The sequence below is a fragment of the Carya illinoinensis genome, chromosome 4 (genome assembly GCF_018687715.1).
Source record: "Carya illinoinensis cultivar Pawnee chromosome 4, C.illinoinensisPawnee_v1, whole genome shotgun sequence".
Lineage (NCBI taxonomy): Eukaryota > Viridiplantae > Streptophyta > Magnoliopsida > Fagales > Juglandaceae > Carya > Carya illinoinensis.
In genome coordinates, this window is record NC_056755.1 from 926,094 (window position 1) to 951,095 (window position 25,002).

The 25,002-nt window shown below is 36.7% G+C and overlaps 1 protein-coding gene across 2 annotated transcripts; it reads right to left on the reverse strand.

Moving 5' to 3' along the window:
* Positions 1–20,614: 20,614 nt before the first annotated feature.
* On the reverse strand, positions 20,615–24,859 carry LOC122307256. Of its 2 annotated transcripts, none has more exons than XM_043120015.1 (2): positions 23,316–24,859; positions 20,615–20,903 (listed from the first exon to the last, which is right to left on the reverse strand). In XM_043120015.1, the coding sequence occupies exons 1-2, from the start codon at positions 24,267–24,269 to the stop codon at positions 20,784–20,786; spliced, it is 1,074 nt and encodes a 357-aa protein (XP_042975949.1). In that variant the 5' UTR covers positions 24,270–24,859; the 3' UTR covers positions 20,615–20,783. The 2 variants fall into 2 exon arrangements, with proteins under 2 accessions (XP_042975949.1, XP_042975948.1); XM_043120014.1 differs by having other exon boundaries at positions 20,615–20,915; positions 23,316–24,851.
* Between the last annotated feature and the right edge of the window lie 143 nt (positions 24,860–25,002).

Sequence of the window (25,002 nt, forward strand, 5' to 3'; positions counted from 1 at the left end):
TGTGTTACTACCATTTTACAGAAATTTTTAATCAAAGAGGAAAATTTAGCTTTGGTCTTAAGCATGTAAACCCAAGTACACCTTGTGAAATCATCAACTATAGTTAGAAAAAAATCTAAAACTAGAATAAGAAATAGTAGCAAATGGACCCCATATATCACAATAAATCAAGCCAAACATTTTATTGGAAGTAGTTTGAGATACAGGAAATGAAAGCTTTCTTTGCTTTCCTAAAGGACATATTTCAAAAACATTTGTATAGTCAAGAGTTATTGATGATTCTATTTGTATAAGAGAAGATAATCTCGAACTAGAGACATGGCCTAGTCTATAGTGCCAAAGGTCTAACTGTTTGTGAGTAATGGTAGAAACAGAAGGTGAAGAATTAAACTGAGATTGAGAACATGAGTAAGCTTTTGAAGAAGCTTGAGATAGGTAATAGAGCCCTTGTTTTTCAAATGCAATCCTAATCATCTTTTTCATTGATTGGTCCTATAAAAGGAAATAAGAACCAAAGAAAGATACATAAATATTAGACTGTTTGGTTAGCTTAGAAACAGATAATATGTTGAATAAGAAACTAGGGACACATATTACATTATGCAGTTGTAATGTGTTTGAGAGGCACACAATACCAATATGTGTGACTGGAACATTATGGCCATTAGGAAGATTGATAAAAGTAGTTATTGGTTTAGGTGTGAAGGAATATAGGAGAAGTGAACAGATCATATGATCTGTTGCACCAGTGTCCAATATCCAAGAAGAATTATCTTGGATAATGATAATGATTTTATATATGCTAAGTCTGCGCTTTAATGCTAAGTACTAGCCATGCGTCCACGCAATGCGTACTTGGACGTTGAGTATATATAAGTAATTAAATGTGGTCTAGTTCATTACCAATTGTAATTATATTAAATATAGAGAAAAGAAAACAAGGGTAGAGAGAGAGAGAGAGAGAGAGAGAGAGAGAGAGAGAGAGAGAGAGAGAGAGAGAGAGAGAGAGAGTTGAGGTAAACAAAGACTATATGGGTATCCAAAAGAGCTAATATTGCATTAACAATAAATTTGGTTTGTGAAATATTTTAGTGTTATTATATTTCATCATTCCCATACATATTTCCTACTAGGGAACGGTGGTAATTCATGTTTATAGGTTGTGTTTATATCATGTCAAGTTATGATCATTTGAGTATATAGGTTAATTCGAACATGATCCGTTAAGTTAATTGTGTCAATTTTTCAAATCCTAACCAGACTTATTTAAATAATTAATAGTGCCGTATCACGTGTTTTGACCTGTTTAATAATTAATTGGAAATAGGTTAACATGACATGACTCATTTCAACCCATTTCACAAAAATAGCCGATTGACCCGAACACATTTATATTAAACTCAAACACGTTAATTTCATGTCGTGTTCATACTGAATTAATGTATTGTGTCATATATTGTCACCCATATTCCCTACTTTGTATTATTATTAGTATCTTACTCGATGGTATTTTTATTCTTTGTCTATGCATTTAATTTGTTGCTAATATTTGTTGAAACGGATTTGAGAATGCACATTTTGAAAAGAAGTAACACGCACACACAACAGTATATAAACAACTTCTATTATTGACATTCATGAGCAACGTAAAACAATAATTAGGAAATTAAAAAAAAAAAAGTTCTAATGATAATGATAAAACCACAACAACAATCAAGTTGCATGTTCTCATCCTCATTTTCTGTTTAGGAATATGGCCATTAAACTGAACCATATATACATCATGTCATCCTAATATATAGTAAAAAATCAAAATATAAAAAGAATTAAATCTCTAGAAAAAAAAGTGGTAAGAAATCTCCTAATGATTTTAAATCGAAATGGTTACCAAGCATTAAGAAAACAAATCATAAAAAATAAATGTCAAATTAACAAAATTTACTGCATACATGTATGCCAAAATTGATTTGTTTGGTTTGAAAAGCATCAACTAAAAACAACAAAAAACAAATGCTCTCATAACATTTATTTAGAATGTGTATTAATTTTCATTAAAATTAAAAAAGTGAAAATAAGAAAGAAAAGTTCATGTGGAATCTATGAAGATTTTAAACCCACCACAGATCTCTCGACATTAATTTACATGGGTAACAACAACTATAACAACTAACATGTTTCCACGTATAGATTAAATTATGATATTGCATTATTCTATAACATACGCCGTGCATGTACATGTTCATTGGACTAATAATTAGATGGAGATGTGTACGTACGTACTTCAGTCCCTATAAATAGAGGGTTGTCATGATCATGTTTAATCAACAGCAGCAGCACAAATAGTACGACCTAAAGTAAAAAATTTCTCGAGTCTGAGTTAAGTAAGAAACTTAAGAGGAGTCATGCAAGGAACAATTGGTGCAACAAAAAGGATGCTGGTGGTGATGATGCTTTTGCTTGCAATTATTGTTGTACAAGCACAAGAAGTAGTCTCTCCTCCTCCCTCTCCTGGGTCCCCCAAGCATGAAAAACTATTTGTTTGCCCTCTAAAATGTAGTATCAAATGCTTGCCGAGCATTAAATTCGGTCCTATAAAGTACGGATTTTGCTTAGGTCTATGCTTGACAAGATGCATGCTTTCTCCACCAAATGAAGGTGTCTTTGATTGTACTGAAAAGTGCATTGTATCCAAGACCGCCATCTATAAACCTGGTATGATATTCCACTTAATATTTCTAATAATTTTACTCATTATCATCATCTCTCTCTATTTCTATTTTATACTATTTGGTTGAAGAATATGTGTATATATATACAAGTTTCACGTATTCGTTTCTTTGTGATAGATTCATATTTTGAAGAGGGAAGTTATGTAGAATCCTGCTACAAGGGCTGCGCACTCAAACAAAATTAGTATTGTTGGACAATATGGATTTTAATGCTTTCTCCGGCCGTAGTACCTTAATAAGTAAACATGTCAATCGGCATGACTGAATGGTATCTCATGTACTTATCATTCGACATGACTGAATTATGGTATTTTAAGATTATCCAGATTTAACTTATGCATTGATCAAGAATTAATGTCTTGGACTTGTTTTTTGATTGAAGAATAGTGATTTTCTTTTTCTCTTTAATTTCATGTCTTGTTCAAATTAAGAATAAAGGATAATTAATTAGTACTACTGTATCCAATATTGAAGTTTTTCACCTAGCTAGCTCATTAATGAGCTGTACTGATCAATCTATCCGAAATGAATGCTATATAGCAGTCGCCATGCACCATCTTTGATTCTAATTCTTTTTCCACTTTTCGCGTTAGCTGCGTTGATTAAGAATATACTTTGCCCGTAAATCTTATGACATATATGGACCAATCAAGGTGGCCTTGGTTTCAATAAATAAACATGTTGAATAATCACCGCTATGTAGTACACTTTTTCCACATATTATTTGTCTAATTATGTGTATCCATATAGTTTAATGCAATTATTATAAATTAAAGCAAGACATGTTTAATTTTTTTAATCAAGAGAATGAGACTCTCATTTTATTAAGATGAGTGCTACAGCCACAAATGAATAATTATATAAAAAAAATCTCACTAACTAAAGTGATTTCACGTGATCCATCATATCTGCTTTACAAAATAATTTTACAATCTGACAAATCACATCAAGCTATATCAATTTATTAGATTATTTTTGTATAATCACTTTATGGCTAGAATATTTCTCTTTTATTAATCAATCATCTCTAGGTCTAGAGAAATATAAAGAGTGAAACTGCGTGCTCTTTCCATTATTTAAAAATTGATAAACTTTTATGCAGAAATAACCCTCCATAAGTCTGATATTCATGAGAGTCCCAAACTTCCCAATTTCTTCCTTTGGGTAAGTGGAAAGTTCAAGATTGATCACTCCTAATTCCAAAATTTCAATCAAATCACTTTTGTTGTAAATTAAGACGTTTAGTGTTCACTTTGTTTTTAAATCGAGGGATCGGCCGAATCAAGAAGCAAACAACATAGGCCCAAACTCAACCCAGCCCACCTCTTGGTCAGACTTGCCTCCGCCATAGTTGGCTACATTGTTTACTGACAAACTTAGTGCGAAACGAATGCAAAGCTCTCTGAATTTCATTCTTTCTTGTCCTCCATTTGGTTTCCTAAAAGCGTAAAAAGAAACTACTAGTAATGTGCTAATAATTCTCTCCTTTGGTTAGTAATTTACTTTCTAAATTTGCATTTTTTGCTTCTCTGCAATTACTTGCTTGGTGATTATCGGTTCCATTTTTTGTTTCTAGGGTTTGTTGAAATGGTTCTGATCCATGGACTCATGAACAATTTTCGATATATCAAATAATTAAAAAGACATTATAATTAATTTGTGTATTTCGATTAAATGAATTCACAGCTTAATTTGTTGTTGAAATTAAACTAGATTATTATTTTAAAAAATAACAAGAATTAATAATTATTAATAATTATTGTTCAATCAAATGTTATTTTGCCATAAACTATTACTACTGTTTATTTTCTATATATTTCTGATCAATTATCATGATGTTATGCTAAGTCTGCATGCGCTTTAATACTAACAAGCCAAGCATCCAAGCGATGTGTACATGCCCGGTTGAGTATATGTAAGTAATATGAATGTGGTCTAGTTTATTACTAATTGTAATTATATTAAATGTAGAGAAAATAAAACAAGGGTAGAGAGAGAGAGAGAGAGAGAGAGAGAGAGAGAGAGAGAGAGAGAGAGAGAGAGAGAGAGAGAGAGAGTTGGTGTAAATGAAAGACTATATATGGGTATCCAAAAGAGCTGATATTGCATTAACAATAAATTTGATTTGTGAAATATTTGAGTATTATTATATTTCTCCATTCCCATACATATTTCCTACTAGGGGACGGTGGTAATTCATGTTTACCGATTGTGTTTATATCATGTCAAGTTACGATCATTTGAGTATATAGGTTAATCCGAACTTGGTATGTCTGGTTAATCGTGTCAATTTCTCAAATACTAACCCAACTCATTTAAATAATTAGTAGTGCTGTATCATTCGTTTTGACTTGTTTAATAATTAATTGGAAATAGGTTAACATGACATGACTCATTTCAACCCATTTCATAAAAATGGCCGATAGACCCGAACATATTTATATTAAACTCAAACCCGTTAATTTCATATCATGTTCACACTGAATTAATGTATTGTATCATATATTATCACCCCTATTTCCTACTTCGTATTATTATTAGTATCTTACTTGATGGTATTTTCATTGTTTGTCTATGCATTTAATTTGTCGCTAATATTTGTTGAAACGGGTTTGGGAATGCACATTTTAAAAAGAAGTAACACGCACACAACAGTATATAAACAACTTCTATTATTGACATTCATGAGCAGCGTAAAACAATAATTAGGAAATTTAAAAAACAAAAGTTCTAATGATAATGATAAAACCACAACAACAATCAAGTTGCATGTTCTCATCCTCATTTTCTGTTTAGGAATATGGCCATTAAACCGAACCATATATACATCATGTCATCCTAATATATGTCAAAAAATCAAAATATAAAAAGAATTAAATCTCTAGAACAAAAGTGGTAAGAAATCTCCTAATGATTTTAAATTGAAATGGTTACCGAGCATTAAGAAAAAAAAATCATAAAAAATAAATGTTAAATTAATTAATTTAACAAAATGAATGAATTAATTAATTTAAAAAATACATGTAACAAAATTAACTGCATACATGTATACCAAAATTGATTTGTTTGGTTTTAAAAGCATCCATTAATTAAAAACAACAAAAAACAAATGCTCTCATAACATTTATTTAGAATGTGTATTAATTTTTTTAAAAATTAAAAAACTGAAAACAAGAAAGAAAAGCTCATGTGGAATCTATGAAGATTTTAAACCCACCACAGATCTCTCGACCAATTGAGCGACATTAATTTGCGTGGTAACAACAACAATAACAACTAACACGTTTCCACATAGAGATTAAATTATGATCTTACATTATTCTACCTAGAACGTACACTGTGTACATATTCACTGGACTAATATTAGATGGAGAGGTGTACATACGTAATTCAGTCCCTATAAATAGAGGGTTGTCATGATCATGTTTAATCAACAACGAGCAGCACAAGTATTACCTAAAGCAAAATATTTCGAGAGTCTGAGTTAAGTAAGAAAATTAAAGGAGCCATGGAAGGAACAATTGGTGCAACAAAAAGGATGCTGGTGGTGATGATGCTTTTACTTGCAATTATTGTTGTACAAGGACAAGTTCTTTGCCCTCTAAAATGTAGTATCAAATGCATGCCAAGCATTAAATTTGGTCCTACAAAGTACGGATTTTGCTTAGGTATATGCTTGGCCGGATGCAAGCATTCTCCTCTCAATGAAGGTGTCTTTAATTGTACTGAAAAGTGCGCTGTATCCAAGACCACCATCTATAAACCCGGTATGATATTCCACTTAATTTTTCTAATAATTTTACTCATCATCATCATCTCGATCTCTCTATTTCTATTTTATACTATTTGGTTGAAGAATATACATATATATTTGTTTCTTTGTGATAGATTCATATTTTGAGGAGGGAACTTATGTGGAATCTTGCTACAAGGGCTGCGCACTCGAACAAAATTAGTATTGTTGGACAATATGGATTTTAATGCTTTCTCCAGTCGTATTACCTTAATAATTAAACATATCAATCGACATGACTGAATGGTACGTATTTCATGTACTTATCATTCAGCATGACCGAATTATATAATATTTTAAGATTATCCAGATTTATAAACTTATGCATTGATCAAGAGTTAATGTCTTGGACTTGTTATTTTATTAAAGAAGAGTGATTTTCTTTTTCTCTTTAATTTGTGTTGTACGTTCAAATTAAGAATAAAGGATAAGTGTATCCATTATTAAAGTCTTTATTTCCTAGCTAGCTCATTAATGAGCGTTATATATTAATTTATGAGTAGTACTGTACTAATCAATCTATATTCGAAATGAATGCTACATATAACATGGCAGTCGCCATGAACCCTCTTTGATTCTAATTCTTTGCTCCACTTTTCGTTAGCTTCGTTGATTAAGAATATAATTCGCCCGTAAATCTTATGACATGGACCAATCAAGTTAGCCGTGGTTTCTGTAAATAAACATGTTGAATAATCACCGCTATATTATTTGTCTAATTCTGTGTAACTTATATAAGCGCGCAATTATTATCGTGATGAGAAAATAGATGTGATATGTTAAATTTATTTTATTATAAAAATAATTTTATAATTTAGTACTGTACCGCAATGAGTCCTATTAGTTTGTGAGTTTTATTTTATAAGATTACTCTGTGAGCAAAAAATTTCTTTTGAAATAGATGATGTATCTTTCAAAATAATCACCCATTCTTGAGATAGAGACATGAGGATAAAACAAGACATGCTTTTTTAATCAAGAGAATGAGACTCCCATTTTATTAAGAGAAGTGAAACAGTCACAAATTAAGGGTTTACATAAAAATAATCTTACAAATTAACATGATTTTATATAATCTGTTAGATTTGTTTTATAATAAAAGTAATTTTTTAATCTAACAAGTCACATAAAACTATATTAGTTTGTAAAATTATTTTTGTATAGTCATTTTATAGCTAGAATATTTCTCTTTTATTAATCAACTATCTATTGATCTAGAGAAATATAAAGAGCAAAATCGTGTACTATTTTCATTATCTAAAAATTGATCAACTTTTAAGTAGAAATAACCCTTCTTAAATCCAATATTCATGAGAGTCCGAAACCTCCCAATTTTCTCCCAATTTTCTCCTTTGGATTAGGGCTGTTCATCCGGGTTCCGACCCGGAAATCCGGGTATACCCAAACCGGAATCCGGATTTGAAATCCGGGCTGAAACCCGGACCGGATTAACCTGGATCAGATCTGGGCCGGAACCCGGATAAATCCAGGTTTTGTAAAACCCGGATTCCGGGTTCCGGATTCAACCCGTTTTTTTTTTTTTTTTTCAGCTTTAAAAGCATAATTTTTTTTTTAATAAAAACATATATTATATTAAAGATTTTTTAAGAAAAGTCAATATTGAAAAGCACAATTCTCTTTATGTAAAAGCCTATATTTATTATAGCAATTTTTAAAAAAATGTTGAAAATCATAGGTTTTTTTTTTAAAGCCTATATTTTGTGAAAATTTTTCTAAGAGGTAATGTTAAAAAGCATAACATTGTTCAGAATAATAAAATATATAAAAATGAAAAACTAAAATGCATTCAATCCACTACATATTACATTACATTACAAAATATAAAATTACAAGATATGAGTTCCATATCAATAACATTCTTCCATGTGATTTAATCACATCAAATAAAACTTCAAATATATTCGTTGTAGCCACCCAAACGGAAGATAACCGTCACATTGAATTGAATTCCTAGTTCTCTGCAGCCCACCAAACTGAAGAGTAAGAATGTATTTCAACAGAAAAAAACACAAACCATAGAAGGAAACACTAAGAGCATGATGATGATCTTGAGTTCTGAATGTGAAAATCTAAAATTTCTCTATCCAAATTCTCAACCCATTTATCTGTTGGTGATAAGGAAATCATTTCCCAATCAATGCTAATAAATGGTGAATGAACAAACCATATGTCATCCATGTACCTGCAATATCCCAGAAAACTTGTTTGGGTTTCTGCCAGATCAGCTCAGATTACACAAGCATGTTAAGAAACTAGTCTCTAGAAGTGGATACCACGAGAGTATGCTCCAAAAATACCACGTTCTCTATACATAACCAATCTTGGTTGACAGTCATATATGGTGCAACAGTCTGATATTTTTATTAACAAACAATCACATATAGGCTTGAGTTTTGCAATCCAAACACATCCAAAACATATTACATTAAGAGTATATAAATAATTTAGTTAGTCATATTCATGTGTGTGTAAAACTATGTAATGAGAAATTTGAGTAAATAAGTTATAATTTATAAATGTGGCTGTTAGTCACATCATTATCTGCCATTCACCTAAAGCCACCAATGGTCTTCTAAACTATTAAATGAAAAATGGATAAAGCTCAAAGACAAAGAATCCAAGGTATTTTGTTTATGAATGGTAGAATCCAAGATAAATAACTAACAATTCCTAATTCGAAATCAAGTGTTCATAACCTTGTCTGAGACAAGATATATCAGACAAGTTTTATTTTACTAATCTTAGTTGAATGCTTCCTGTAATGTCTGTTGCCACAAGTGAAAGCCAACCTTGAAACAAGATTACTTCAGTTCTCCACGGGTTATCCTCTATTATCAAATCAGTTGCTGACTTCTAATAGTCAATTTCATTCAAACAGCGAGTTCTGTCATTTCTCTGTAGGCAATCTCAACCTGAAATCGTTCTAATGATCAAGGTTTTTGTAGAATAACAGAATATTGATACTTTCAAATGCCTTTTATCATGTACAACACCAGTTGAGAACTTGCAAGAACGACTTGACTGCAATAGTAAGCAGCATACAAACAGGAAAATTATAAAATGGGATATCCTTCCAACTCAGATAAAGCCACAGCATTGTCCACAATGTCATGGCTCCAAGCCTTCCAACACACATCAATACAATCCAAAATCTAACATTTACCCACTTCTCCATAGCAAACAATCAAAGCCGATTCTACACAGTTTACAACTTGGGTATGCTCTCTTCCTCAACACAACAACACAAGAGACAAAACAGCAAATATCTTAAACCCTAAAATCGTAAAAACAAAAGATGGAGAGGACAAGCAGCCAAGAGAATAAAAGAATAAAGATGTAGGTGGTCCATACCCCTGGGTAGATGAACCGCTTAGATCCGTCGGCTGCAGCGCCATCACATATAGACTCGCCATTCCGATTTTTCAATAACTTACTAATTTTTTGTTTGTCTTGAATCCTTCAATTGGAAAATAAATTTTTGAGCCCCAATAGGTGACGGAATTGAACAAAAACCTCGAAAAAAAGTAACATAAACAAAAAAAAAAACCCAAAATCAACGAAGAGAGAACGCAACAGAGGGAAGAAATAAAACTTACCAAAACCCTAAAGCACTTCCACCGTTCGACATCGCAGATAGCTTACTGAGACATAGAGCAGATGAGAGAGTGATTTCGGGAGGGGCTAGGGCATCATAGACACAGACGCAAAGCACAGAGAGAGAGAGAGAGAGAGAGAGAGAGAGAGAGAGAGAGAGAGAGAGAGAGAGAGAGAGAGAGAGAGAGAGAGAGAGAGGAAACTGGGGCTAGGAATCGGGGGGAAGACGAATTGGGTTTTGGGGGGGGGGGGGGTGCGGGTGTGACGGCTAGGGCAATGCCCTTTTTCTTTTTATACAACCCGGGACCCGGATTTAAAATCCGGTACCCGAACCGGATTCATATGGTTTTTTAAATCCGGATTTCGGCCCGGATTTGATCCGGTCCGAAAACCAGAACCGGAATCCGGTTAAACCGGATTCCGGACTGGGCCGGGTAAAACCCGGCCCATATGAACAGTCCTACTTTGGATAAATGGAACGTTCAAGGTTGATCACTCCTAATTCCTAAATTGAAAATCCAATCAACTCAATTTTAATGGAAATTAGGATGTTCAGCGTTGACTTTGTTTTGAAATCGGGGGACCGAGCCCGATCAAGAAGCAGACAACATGGGCCAAACTCAACCCAGCCCACCTCTTGGTCAGACCTGCCTCCACCATGGTCGGCTATGCTGTTTATTGAAACTGGGAGTGAAACGAACGTGAAGCTCTCTGAATTTCATTCTTTCTAATTTCTTGTCCTCCAAAAGCGTAAAAAGAAACTACTAGTAATGTGCCGATATTCTCTGCTTTGGTTAGTAATTTACTTTCTAAATTTGCTTCTTTGCCTCTCTGCAACTTGCTTGGTGATTAACGGTTCCATTATTCATTTCTAGAGTTTTTTTAATGGTTCAGACGCAACTTAGGCTATCTGCCATGCAACTTCTGTTGCTTTTGATTGCTTGTTCTATGTTCCACATACAAGCTTTGGTAAATCGGATAAAAGTAGTTTTGTGGGATTTATATTGAAGTAATTCACATTGTTATAAAATCTGAGTCGATGCTTCTATTCTTTTATTTTTAGGGATTTAATGGGTTGGATACTAGGAACATGTCTGCTTCAAAGAGTGAAGCCGGTAAAAGTATGTGTGAATGTGTAGCTTACCGCTTCCTCGTTCTTCTTCTTTTTTTTCCTCAAGTAATTTCGTTGAGTTAATTATCGTTGTTCGTACTTGATAATTTTAAAGAATAATTATTTTTCCTTTTCCCCAAAAAATGTAAGATTCCCACTTAAAATTGAATGGGTCTTTTTTCTTCTTTCTTAACAACGAAGCTCTTTTACGGGACTGTGAGGATAACATATGATGTTTCGTTGATTTTACTAACAAGAAAAATGTATTTTCATACATGGAATTATCTCCGATGTTACATACAAAGGCATACACTTTTTTCAAACCTTGAATATGGATAACTGGGTATTTCGCAGCAGCAAAGGTTTGTACATATAGGATAAACAGGTGTTGTTCTGAGAGAAAAAAGTGCTTATGTAAAATAAGTTGATGCAAGACATTAAAAGATACATTACTATTTATCTTTATTTACCAAAAAAAAACTATCATGTTCTGCGTAAATGCCTTCATAATATTATTTATAGATCGGCTGAATTGAGATAATAGTTGTCTTTTCCTCATGTGCCATGCTTGTGCCATTTTGCGTTCTTCAATGTAAGCCCTGAATGCCAATAGCATGCAACATGTTGCTTTTGCAGTTAATCACTTATTACATTTTGAAATAGTGGTATCTGAGTAGTTTCAGACATAGAAATATGCTATTGTTGTTCTGTATTTGTGTTCTGATTATGGTTCCTCTCAATTTTGTGGTAGCTATTATATTGAAGTGCTTTTCTCTGTTGATAGCACTATGTCCTATTGGTTGGATTATTCACCCCGATAAGAGTAAATGCTTTGGTTATGTGAGAAGTCCCCAGCCATGGAGTGAGTTAGAGGTCATCTGTAAAGGCTATGGTAGGCATCTAGCTGCATTAACATCATTTCAAGAACTGAACTTTGTTCATTACCAATGTGGTGAAGAAGTTTGTGGCTGTTAGGTTGGATGAAGATTTAGGGGTGGGCAGCGGGGCCCCGGGACCCGCTGCTCCGCCCCATTCGCCCTGCCCCCCCATATGCGGGGCGGGGCATCCGCACCGCAAGGGCGGGGTGCAGGGGCCCCTGCCTATATGGGTTGCCCCCCAGCGGAGGCGAGTGACGGATACGGCCTCCCTTAGGTCCGTTTTTCCCCCACCCCGCCCCATTTACTTATATATATAATATATATTATATTATATATATATATATATATAATATATATTATATTATATATATATATATATATATATGTATATAATAAAACCAGTTTATATATGAAACGATGCCGTTTTGTCATCCGTTCATCTATAAACCCCCAAATCAATAACCCACTAAATGAAACGGCATCGTTTTATCCATTACAAAACAGCGCCGTTTCATTTAGTTTTAACAAAAAACTTAAACCCCCTCCCCCCCCCCCCCCACGTCTCCCCCTCCCTTCGACAGTTCTTCACTTCTTCTCGAAATCTCTCTCTCTCTCCTACCCCAATACCCGTTCCCTCCTCCCTCTCGCAACCAGTCCTTGGAGTCGCTCTCATTCTCTCTTCTCTCTCGCACGACGCCGAACGCACGCCGCACGGTACACGGTAAGTTAGCTCATTCTCTCCTCTCTCTCCTTTCTCCGTTGATTTTTATTTTTTATTTTTTATTTTTTGAGTTTTGATCAGAGATTGGAGGAATGATGGGTTGAATCGGAGATGGAGGATGGTATTTGTGACTTGTGTGTTGTGGATTCGTGATCATTGTACATGTATATTGACTGTATTCAATGTTAGGGTTTTCTTTTCTTGCTGTGATTGTTTCGAATTCCGTCTAAATTGATGGTTTTTTATGTAAATTTCATTGTATTGAAAACCCCTAAATTGATTTAGGGGTTTCATGATTAAAACCTCTAAATCAATTTAGGGGTTAGGGTTTCGGATTGGAGCCCTAAATTAAATTAGGGTTCCAATCCGAAACCCTAAAATAATTGAGGGGTTTCATTGATTGAAACTCCCAAATCAATTTACCGAAACCCTAATTTTGTTTGGGGTTTCAATCAAACCCCTAAATTGATTTGGGGTTTCGGATTGGAACCCCAATTTAATTTGGGGTTCCAATCCAAAACCCTAATTTTGTTTGGGGTTTCATTGATTGAAATTCCCAAATCAATTTAATTTGGGGTTCCAATCCAAAACCCAATTATTTTTTTTTTTTGGGTTTCATTGATTGAAACCACTAAGATGAAATGGTTACTAACTTACTATCAACCCTAAATTATTTATTTATTTATTATTTTATATTTTATACTCTTTTATACATCATATTAAATACTTGAATGACATTATATATGATTTTTAATAATTTTATGCATACATGTTGATTGAGGGGTTTCATTGATTGAAACCCCAAAAGGCCTTTTGGGGTTTCAATCAATGAAACCCCTAAGAAAAAAAATTCAAAAGATGTGTGGGTCTACTATTTGTATGCAGTTTTTGATGATTGTGTTGGATTTCGGATTGATTTTTTTTTTTTTTTTTTTTTTTTTTTTGTGTTGGAGAATCAGGAATGTCTTCAAATTTCAGTGATAGCTCGCCTGCCCCAGCCAACACCCCTACCCTAGAACCTAACCCTACTCCTACCCTTATAACGAGTACACCTTGCCCTACCCCAAAGCCCACACAGGGCAAGAAACCTGTATCCATAGTTTGGCAACACTTTACCAAACTAGAGGGTGGTGACCCCAACAACCCACAAGCTAAATGTAATCACTGTGAAAAAATGTATGGATGTCACTATAGGAAACATGGTGCATCCCAGCTGAAGGTCCATTTAGAGGAACAATGCAAGAAGAGTCCAATTTTAAAATCCTTAGTAGAGAAGGGTCAATCTAGACTAGATTTTAAAATGGCGGATGAGAGTAGTGGGGCCGGGGGGCCAACATTGAAGGGGTATACTAAGTATAACCCCAATGAGTGTAGAAGGAAGTTAGCTCGTATGATTGTCATGGACAAGCTGCCTTTTCAGTTTGTAGAGGGTAAAGGGTTCCAAGAATTAGTCCAAGAGTTGGAACCGAGATTTGTACTTCCTTCTCATCACATTGTGGCAAAGGATATTAAAAAAATGTACATCCGTGATAAAGATGTTTTGAGGGGCTAATTGGCGGGTTAGGTAGTTTGCCTCACTACCGATACTTGGATTTCTATCCAAAATATGAATTACATGTCGTTGACTGTGCATTTTGTTGATGCTGATTGGGTTTTGCATAAAAAGATTATTAAATTTTGTCAAATAACTGATCATAAGGGTGAGATGATTGGGAAGGCTTTGGAGGCGGCAATAAAGGAATGGGGGTTGGAAAAGGTTTTGTCTGTGTCAGTTGATAATGCGTCTTCTAATGATGTCGGATTGGGATATCTAAAGAATTATCTTAAAGATGCACATATTTTGAATTTAATTGTGACTGAGGAGTTGAAAGACCAAATTATTTGTGCCTTCCTCTTTTGAGATGCTCTATCTTTTGTATCAATAAGTCTCACATTCTTTTAGACATGTCTTTAGACTGCTGAATTTCTTAATTGTCCTACAGGGACTTCAATCCTCGCTGGAATTTTAGTAGCTAGAATATGAGACATTTTTATCTTATTGCATCCAAAATTTAATTATCATCTGAACTTCTGGTTCACATATGATAATCAAGATAACGTCGAATAATTTCATCTTATTTGCTTCAAGCAAATTTTTCTTTCCACTTCTGGTGGTAAGACTTTATAGTAAAAGAATCTTCTGGTTCTTTTATGGACGTCCATATGAAAATTATTCGACTTATCATAATTGATTTTGGATGATCAAGATAACCATAAATGATACAAATATTTTGAATCATATCACCTTTTTGATGCATCATAATTTTTTATTCAATAATTGTATAATATCATCTCAAAGAGAAAGTTTATAACTTTTCCAATACGAGCTTCTGGCCCGAAATCATATCACGTCTAATCTCTTAGTTTCTTTGAATAAAACGCATCATTCTTTTTACTTCAGAGAATAGAATGATATAAATTCATTATCATTCACTTCAGGGAATGATGTAGATCTAGTAAGACGTGAATAATGATTCTTATCAAAAGCTCATTATTTTTCTCGGTCACTGAAAGACCAAATATAAATTTAGAATATATTGTGAACATTTGTATTTCATATTGCTACTTCAGGAGCATACTCGATATTGCTACTTCAGGAGCACATTCGAGACGTTCATTCAAATATATATTCTTTCCACAATTTCAATTATGCAACTTCAGGTGCATAAATCATAATGAGCTTTTGGTACAAGTATCAATCATTTAAACTATGAGATACTCAAAAACTATTATTGATTTAGGGCGATCTTTCAGGGATGCTCCATTTCCATTCTCAGATAAATCATATCATCAATAATTTTTAACAAGTATAAATAAAACTTGTATCTAAATTGAAATTGAAGAGTACTAACTTTAAAATCATCAGAAATTTGAGGTAGAAGATCATTTAATCTTATCGTGATACCTGTGATCTCGGTCTTCAAATCTCGTCTCGCATAGCTGTTGACTTTAATCCTCCCACCTGCTTTCTATTCCTCGCAAGTTGTTTGAATAAAAACAAAAAACAAAAATAGTAAGGGTCCCATGTGTTTCTAAAAGTAAATTCGTCCAAAATGAAAAAGGGGAAGAAAACTTTACTTTTTGATTTGGAAAAAGCTCCAAACATTTTTCCCAAGAGTCATGTGAATGTGTCTCCATTTCATTTTGAAAAGAAGCCAAAAACCTGCTGCCCCACTTTTGTTTCAACCCGTATTTTCTTGACATATGTGGTCATGTTGTGAATTTTGTCAATTACTGAGACTTTGTTGTCAGGACATAATAATCACTGAGACTTCCAATCGCGACTACTATGCCAACTTGCATAGTTGGACCCACAAAACTAGCCGTCACCCCACTTGCAGCCCATTAAAGCTGACCACTAGGGAGCACTCAATTTTATTCTCTAGGAAGACCGGCTGTCCACTGCCCGTTCTCTGCACCGTCTCATCCACCGAAGATGAGAAGATCCCTGGTGTCGGCGTTTCACGATCTGCATGGTCTGCAACACTTAGTTTGCAGATCTAAGCCGTGGTTGATGATCTAGTCCAAGACCCGGAGTGGGTGAAACGGCATGGGAGGTCAGAACTGTGGAGATCAGCGATGCACAAATCGAACGGACGGTGTGGACCCAGTTTCTTATTCCGTCGCCTCACCAGTTCGGCTCGTAGCTCCTGAGAGAACTGTCATAACTTTCTCTAAGATCTCCTTCTGATCGAGACAGACCTCGAGGCCGGAGCGGAAGCCGACATCGCTGCACCTGCAGGAGTTCGAACTCCATCATCAATATTAATAACGGTGGTGGGTTCAACGCTCCGAAGCACAATCGTATTATCATCTAGAAAATCGGAGCTCATGTCTTGGTCTGCCAAGGCTTCACCGATGTCGCCGATTTTCGCGTCGGTTTCCAAAAAGTCCTTGGATCCAAACTCGCCAAGGACTCGTCTTGCTCTCTCAACGCCGTTGGGCCTTCGATACCGTTCCCAACATAACTGCTGTGAGCTCTGAATCCTCTTCGGCTGGAACCGATTACAGTTCCTGCTCTGATCGTCGAAACTGGAACAACCTGGTCCGCCGTTAAGCCATAGAACCACCCAGTTGGATCTAGTGAACGGATTAATCCATGATAACGAGGACAAGTGTCAGATAAATGGAGAGATTTAGAGTCATGAACGAGACAGATCTGGTTCACACTCGCACGTGATTGGCAAAGCAGATATGGGAGACGAGTATTGGGCAAGCTCAACGGAGGGCAAGGTCACGCCAGCCGAGCTTAGCCGCACGAATTGCTCCATGGTTGCATCTTCCTTTCTCTCAGGCGGCAGATGCATCTGGGAAAACGAGAGCAAAGAGGAGAGATATCTCCGGCTTCTTCGTTGCCAGAACTGGTTGTTGAATTGACTACTGATTCCGGCGAGTCCCAACCAGAACAGCGACGCCGTGCTCTGGGCCATGCGGCTAAGCGCCAACTCGTCTCCCATATCTGCTGGGAGGAGATTCTCTTATTGATTTGTATATCATATAACATCAATATACCCATATATATAGGGTTACAAAAGAGACTATACTTTTAACGACTAGCACTATGCGTTTGACGACTAACTAAATGTGGTCATACAATTCAATATAGTTTATAACATATAGGAAATTGTTGAAATATGACCAAGTAATTTTTTTTGTATGGTAGTATAGATGGTGTGTACTCCTTGTGTTTTAATTGGAGTCTCGCTTTCTTATATTCGAAATAGGTTCCTGCATGATAAGGTTAAGCCACATGTTGTGCATCGAGATATCCGTGCCAGTAATGTACTACTTGATGAAGAGTTTGGAGCACATTTAATGGGGGTTGGCCTTTCAAAGTTTGTTCCATATGAAGTGATGCAGGAGCGGACTGTGATGGCTGGTGGCACATATGGATACCTAGCACCAGAATTTGTGTACAGAAATGAGCTTACAACAAAGAGTGATGTTTATAGCTTTGGTGTGCTGCTGCTTGAAATTGTGAGTGGCCGTAGGCCTACACAGGCCGTTGATTCAGTTGGTTGGCAAAGCATATTTGAATGGGCCACACCACTGGTTCAGGCTCATCGCTACCCTGATCTCTTGGATCCTCACATATCTTCTTCCTTTGATATTCCGGAGGCTGGTGTCATTCAGAAGGTGGTGGATCTTGTCTATGCTTGCACACTACATGTCCCATCTATGCTCCCCAGAATGTCTCATGTTGTTCATAAGCTCCAACAGTTGGCCCTGCCAGCTATTATAAAGTAAGTTCAACGTATCTTTTGCATTCCATGGGAAACCATGAATTAGGGATTATTTTTCCCCCAATTTTTGTGTTCCCAAGTAATTTTTGTAGAACTATATTAGCACCAGTGTAGTTATGAAAGACATCCTTGCTGCAGTGTCTTCGGTAACGTAATTGTGACCGTTACGTATTTCATCTAATTAACGGGTATGTCTGTTCCAGTGAAATTGCATTTAATTAGAAAGAATCCGGGTGGATAGCTGAGTACTGAAACAAACTGCCCAAATGTTAGTCCCTCTTTGCCCCCACGGTGCCGGTGTTCCTATAATTCTGAATCACTGCTACGATAGACAGAGGAGTTCTTACTTTATTTATGCTAGCCAGTTGGACTTGAGGGTCTGAGGCCGAGTACGGAATTTAATATTTCAATAGAGTTAAATAAGCTTAAGTATTCGGATATATAGATGTGCTTAACAATACAGCGTAGGTCTCGGCTCCTGGCTGCGGAGCTTGCTCTCTCTCTCTAAACTTCCCAACCCCGTTCTCTCTCAAAACTCCCCAACCCCCTAAGCGATCGACGGGGGTGGGAGCTTCGGCTCTCTCCCCCCCCCCCTCCTTTTCTTCTTTCTGTGTTTCCATTTTTTTTTCGTGTGTTTTTGTGTTCCCAGGCAAATAAAGGGCATCTCCGATGGGGTCGAATCCAGTCGCCGTTCTTCAACAAGCGCTCCACCAAGACGTTGGCCAGCCGCCGATCTTCAGGACCACCGAACGCGGTGCCAAACGGAGGGGCGCGCAGCCCGAATGCGCGGGATGGTGTCTCGGCCTGCTTCAGCGCGTGGATGTCACGAGCCACTGTGGAGCCACCTGCCGGTTCAAACATGGCTTTTCTGGGTCCTTCGTCTCCGGGTGTTCATCGACTGCCCGTCGGACCTCCACTTAGTGTGGTTTGCTCTGCCCGTGGTGTTTTTTGATCGTCTGTTTTCTGTCTTGTTTGTGGTCTTGTTCTGTTATCCTTGTTTAAACCGAGCGGAGTGTTGAGTTTTTGATTGGACACAACCGGGGGTTTGTGCGAGTGGGGTATGGCGGACGATGCTACGGCTGGTGTACGTACGGCCGACCTCTGCGGTGGAGGTTTTGTGGTCCGTACGCGAGCTGGGTGCTCGTACTGTTCTTGGACTCCGGATGCCGTCGCCTGGGGTGGTGTTTCCGTCAAGCTCTTGCTGGTGCTTGGTTTGCTGTCTGTTTGTGGGTTGTATAGTTCGTTGTTGTTTTTATTGTGGTTTTTTGGTTTTGTGTCGTTTTTGCTTTGGTCTGTCTGTTAGTGGATGTTGTCTCCCGTAATCCACCTTCCTGGAGGTTGGAGGGGTCATTCTAGCTCTGGTATTTGTGAGCATTTTAGAAGTTTAGACGATGTCTGTCATGTGCGGGGAAGCTCCTGAGCATATGCATTAGTTGACTTATATAGTCTAATTTTCTGTACTGATAAATTACAACTGTAATTTCGTTATTGAATAAATGAATGCATGAAGCATATTTTCATCCAAAAAAAAAAAAGTATTCGGATATATATAGAAATAACTCCACTGAATATCTGATTAAGAGGAGACAAAATAAAGAGGGCTATTAAATGCCTGCCCAACGCTACATTCAACCATTTGCATGCTTTTTAATTTTTAATTTTTTTAAATGATCTTGAGGTTGGAAATTAGAAAGTGTAACGATACCTTACACCTCATTTATTATTATTTTATCATCTTAGTTTTTTTTTTCTTTTACTATTTGAATTTGGATCAAAAAATTTCAGAATATGCCCTTCTTGCATAATTTAAAAAAAAAAAAAATTAATCAATCAACATAATCACATAAATTAATTAAAAATAAATTCATTTTTTTTAAAAAGGGACTCAAAATTAATAAAATTTATTTTCTTCTAGATTATGGAAGAATGTTATATTCTGAAATTTTTAATCCAGATTGAAAGAAAGGAAAAAAAATAATTAGATGGTAAAATAATAGCAGAAGAAGTGGAAGTGTGTCATTACCCAATTAAGAACTCTACCCACTCGTGTGAGTATGTATGTGTGCGCGCTATTTGGTTTTATGCGACCAACGTTCTGACCCAGGTGGCAGATGAAAGAACTCTTCCAATGCAGCTAAACACCCATGTGGCAACCTTCTCCCGACTTTAATTTTATTCTCATCCTGCTTGATTCATTTTATCCTTTTCTCTACCAGATAAAACATAACTGGAAGTTACGTATAAGACAGGATCCTTTCTGCCTAAACAAAGGAATCGACAAAGATAGAAAACTTGTGAGGGCCTTTTTTTTTTTTTTTTTTTTCCTTTATTGTATTGTAAGTCTCATTCGAGATAAATGACAATATTCTGAGTTAGATATTGGCATATAACTCTAAACAAGCCACTGACAACATCTTACAAAAGATTTGGATGAAAATTTGAGTATCATGAAAAAGGGTAACGAAACATACGTGCACCAAAGAAGTAATAGTAGCTTGCACTTGTACTCGAATTGATGCAGGAATGTCTAAATAACTTCAGGGATATTACATAAAAGGAAGGTGGATTCACATTGTTTCATACATACCAATATATAAATCTTATATATCATCATGGTCGATGTTGGGTTCTTTTCCTGTCTATTTTACAAGAGTTCATCTCAAACTCATCACAGGCCAAGGAGTCACGCCACCGGCTGGCAGCGACGGTCGTATAATGGGGACCCGCCTCACCACTGAAAAGGCTTCATTAAGACGTGACGCACGGCTCATGAACTGCGACACTTTCTGCAAAGATTATTACAGTAAAATATGCAAGTTTGACTATCTACATTCCATCAAATCTCATAAAATTATCTTGAACAGAAGTTCATTGTTGAAAAAAAATAATCACATTTGCTATATAAGCAGATGCAGCAACATCCACTCAATACAACTAATTCACTAAAGCAAATTAAAATGCACTTATCTTGCCAACTGGCTTTGCTTCAAGTCCCCAATTCAAGATATATTATATATCTCCCTTCAGTGATGTTTATTTTAAGGGAAATACTCTAACCACAAAGGAATTATACAAAAGTAATCTCACAAACTGACGTGACTTGATGTGGTTGGTCAGATTATCAAATTTTATTGTAAAGTAGATCTAACACATCAGATGAAGCTATGTTAATTGGTGAGATTGTTTTAGTGTAATTATTTTGTAAATGTAGCAGTACTCTTATTTTAATATAGTTATCAATATATCACAAGATAACCACAAGGGACCTACTCTTTTGGATTTCCACCACTCAAAGCTTCCACTACTCATAATTTCTTATTTATAAATGTAAAGAGGAAGATGAGTCTTCGGAAACATAGAAAATAAGATTTAAGGCATACTTCAGGCATCAGGCATCAAATAGCCAAAATGAGTCAAGTCTGAAGTATTCTGGCTGAAAACTCATTCCGACACAACTATCTTTTTTTCCCAAACTAAGTTGGTATATTTTACCTTCCTATTCATGTTAACAAGTTCTCGTACCAAAAAAATAACAAAGTAATTTTGTGCACCTTCATCTATCAGCCTAGATTCCATGGACCTTGAATTCCAAAAATATTGTATTGTTCTTTATTATTGGTTGAAACTCGTATCATTCGGCATTATCGATCTGATAACCATCTTATAAAACTTCACTCTTGAATTGCTATAATTCGTTAAATATCCCAATCCCTTTATGCAAACAGTCATGTACCTGAAACCTGACCTACAACTCTGAGCAGGCTTCTCAACTAGCATGTCTCACCAACAGCACAATCAACTTCTCATGAGAAAATAACACATGGTGTTTTGCAACATGCTAGCATGCTATCTAGATTTCCTCAAGAGCAGAATGTGATATAGTAAACGACTAATATGCCACGAAATCATCCATATATTCCCTCAATCTTGTCAGCCAGGATGGTGCAAAAATTTCTGCCCAAAATACTTCAGTCTTGGCTTCACTACAGGATTTGCGAATGAATGCTGGGTTGGGCCACCTCGAATGGCATGAGCAGCATATGGGGAGACTGCATGCATAGTTTGTAGAGGGATCTGGACAAAAGACCAGCCAGTGTCCACCCAACTAGAGGGAATGAGAAATTAATAGGCTACGAAACTTATCTTTAAGGTTTTTACTTTATTCTGATCATTCAGAGGGTGATTCGGAGTCACTAAATGAAGTCGTCCATTTCTTTTGGAGGTGCTGACATACGTTACGCTCCAAACTATACAGTCCGAGTGCAAGTGAGCCCAATATATTTGTTCAAAAACTAAAGAGTTTTGCTACATACAAGTAAAATCGTGCACTAATCTGCGTACCAATACCGATTCCTTCATACTTAAAATTTAAATTAGCACTGTTTCAATAAAATCTACTTTTTGACCAATCACAATATATTGGTGCACATATTAGTGCACAATTGTGCTTGCAACTATATTTTTTTCAAAACTAAAACCATCCTTTTTTTTTTTTTTTTATGTTGGGGAACTTCTCCAAGGCAGGGCCCTTTGGACCTACCCCTGCAGAATAAACCCCGGTCCCGTGCACCGCACCCTCGGAAGTTTCCCTACACGGAATTGGTTAAACCGTCCTTTTTTTTCTTTCTACGCAAAAAGGGCAATGGAGGAGGTGAAAGGGTCCTAGAAAGTGGGAACCGCCCTTAAGTGGCCAAAGTCAAACCCAAACCCCATAAAGGACATAGTGGCACACAGTCAGCGAACAAGGATCGTGGATACAAGTCTCATCGTCTCAAGTGACCATATTTTGAAAACCTATCTCTACACATCTGAATAGGAACTAAATCCTATCCGTAAAACAACATCAAGAGCCCCGCTATATCTGTACACAAACTAAGCTTTAACATATCCTTAAAACAACACGAATGCTTGTTTGATCCACAACTTCAACTCAACTTTTTCCTATTTCTCACCCCAGACTACAAGTCGATCATGGCCAATAAATATTCTCCCAGAGCTCGACATTGAGAACCAGAGGTTTAAGATGTCTAACTACACGAGAACTCTCAGTGGCAAGAAAATTAACCAACCAAAAGATGCTTGAATAGTTTCCAATGATTTCGAAACGTTGGCACTTCAATTTCTTGTGCCGATAAAAAGTCACCACAATAACAATAAAAAAGAGTCAAATATATGCAAAAACTGACCTTATCATCAACAGTGACCTTCAGCTGCAAGGTCTGGCTCTTCCTCTTCATCTTATACAGTCTCCGTCCCAAGAACATGAACCCCATCACTGCTGCCGCCACGGAGAAGGACCAGAAGGGGCTAACTCTAAAAGCATAATACTTCATGATCTCAAGAGGAACCTTCCACCAAGCTATCGTCCTCCTCTCTCCCTCACCGCTCAATTTCGCGTCCGATTTTATTTCTGCAACCGCATCATCTTTGTTCTCGATCGAGCTATGTCCACCGCCCAGATCACCTGAAATCTCCGACTCGTCTCGTTTATTCTCACCATCATCCCCGAATTTTATCGACGCCAAAGCGTCTCCGGCAGAATCCGACCAGAAGTTGCTTGAATACTTATCCTGGGTTTGAATTTCTCCGAATTCTTCAAAACCCAGTTGGGGTTTGATGTTTTCCGCGGAACCCAATTCATGTTTCACATCAAAGTTAATAAATTTACTCTCATCGGAGCCCAACTTACCCAAGTTTTCATTATTGGCTTTCATTTCTTCAATTCCTTCAAAACCCACTTGGCTTTTCGCAGTTTCTGCGAAGCCCAGTTCATGTTTAGCTTCGAAATCACCAAGCTTACGTTCATCGGAACGATCGCTGCTCGAATCAGACCAGAACTCGCCAGAGTTTTTAATCGCGTATCGTGTCTCAGACCCGGGATCAATCCAACTCGGATTGTCCGACTCAACCTCGCTCGAATCAACCTCTGAAGCGTTCTTGGCATACCTCTCCTGATTCTCAAGGGAGAAGTAATCGGACCTGATCATGCCCTCCGAGTCACCCTCGATTCCCTCAAAATTCCTCAGAATCTCATCCGACTCCGTTGAATCAATCAGACCGGCCCCATCCGGGTTAACGAGTACAGTCCCCGAGTTGTGGAGCACCTCCCAGTCTTGAAACTCGCCAGCCTCGCCTTCCATCTTGTTTGTTCGTTTGTTTAAGAGGATCAACCTGGGGAAACCAAAAAAAAATCGCTAACCCTTAACCCTAACAATGGGAAGCCGACTCCACTTTCTCTCTAGATTTTACACCATAGGATCTGAACCTATAGCAAGGAGTAATAACAAGAGATCCGCAGCAGGATTTCCCAACTATAATACAGTTTAGAGAAAGTCGGACATAAATTCGCCGATGTAATTAGATGGAGCCCAATCAACTGGAGACATGCGATGTGGAAGAGTGAGGTCGGCAGTGGTTGAGATTTACCCGGGAAGGACTGGGATATCCCTTTCTTTGACGGAGAGTCGAGGAGGCATCGAAGGGCATGCGGAACAAAGGGATAAAGCACAAAGGTTTTGATAAGATTACAATGGTTATTCGGAAATTGCGGAGACTGCCCAATTGAAAATATTTTTGCACCTGACGTGGCCCACCACCGTTACACAAAGTACCAAACTCTTGAACCTTGTCGACCTTCTTCGCCTTTGTTCTTCACCCAACTCAACGGCAAGTGTCGGGTATATGCTTCTGTACAAAGAAGTTGGCGAAACTGGCCATTAAAGTAGTACACAAAACTTAAAAAGTTCGGTTTTTCTGCACCATTAAACCCAACAAAGCTTGTTTTATGGAATCAATTCTTCACAATTAATATGCCGTTTTGTTTGATGGCAGTTGTAATCAGTTCTTTACTATTAATATGCTGTTTTGTTAGAA

What these genes read in the sequence shown, in the direction of transcription:
- LOC122307256 (XM_043120014.1), bottom strand. Translation starts at nt 24,269, where the DNA reads ATGGAAGGCGAGGCTGGCGAGTTTCAAGACTGGGAGGTGCTCCACAAC. An exon ending in AGGTCACTGTTGATGATAAG is followed by an intron (nt 20,916 to 23,315) that starts GTCAGTTTTTGC and finishes TAATCTTTGCAG; the next exon opens with AAAGTGTCGCAGTTCATGAG.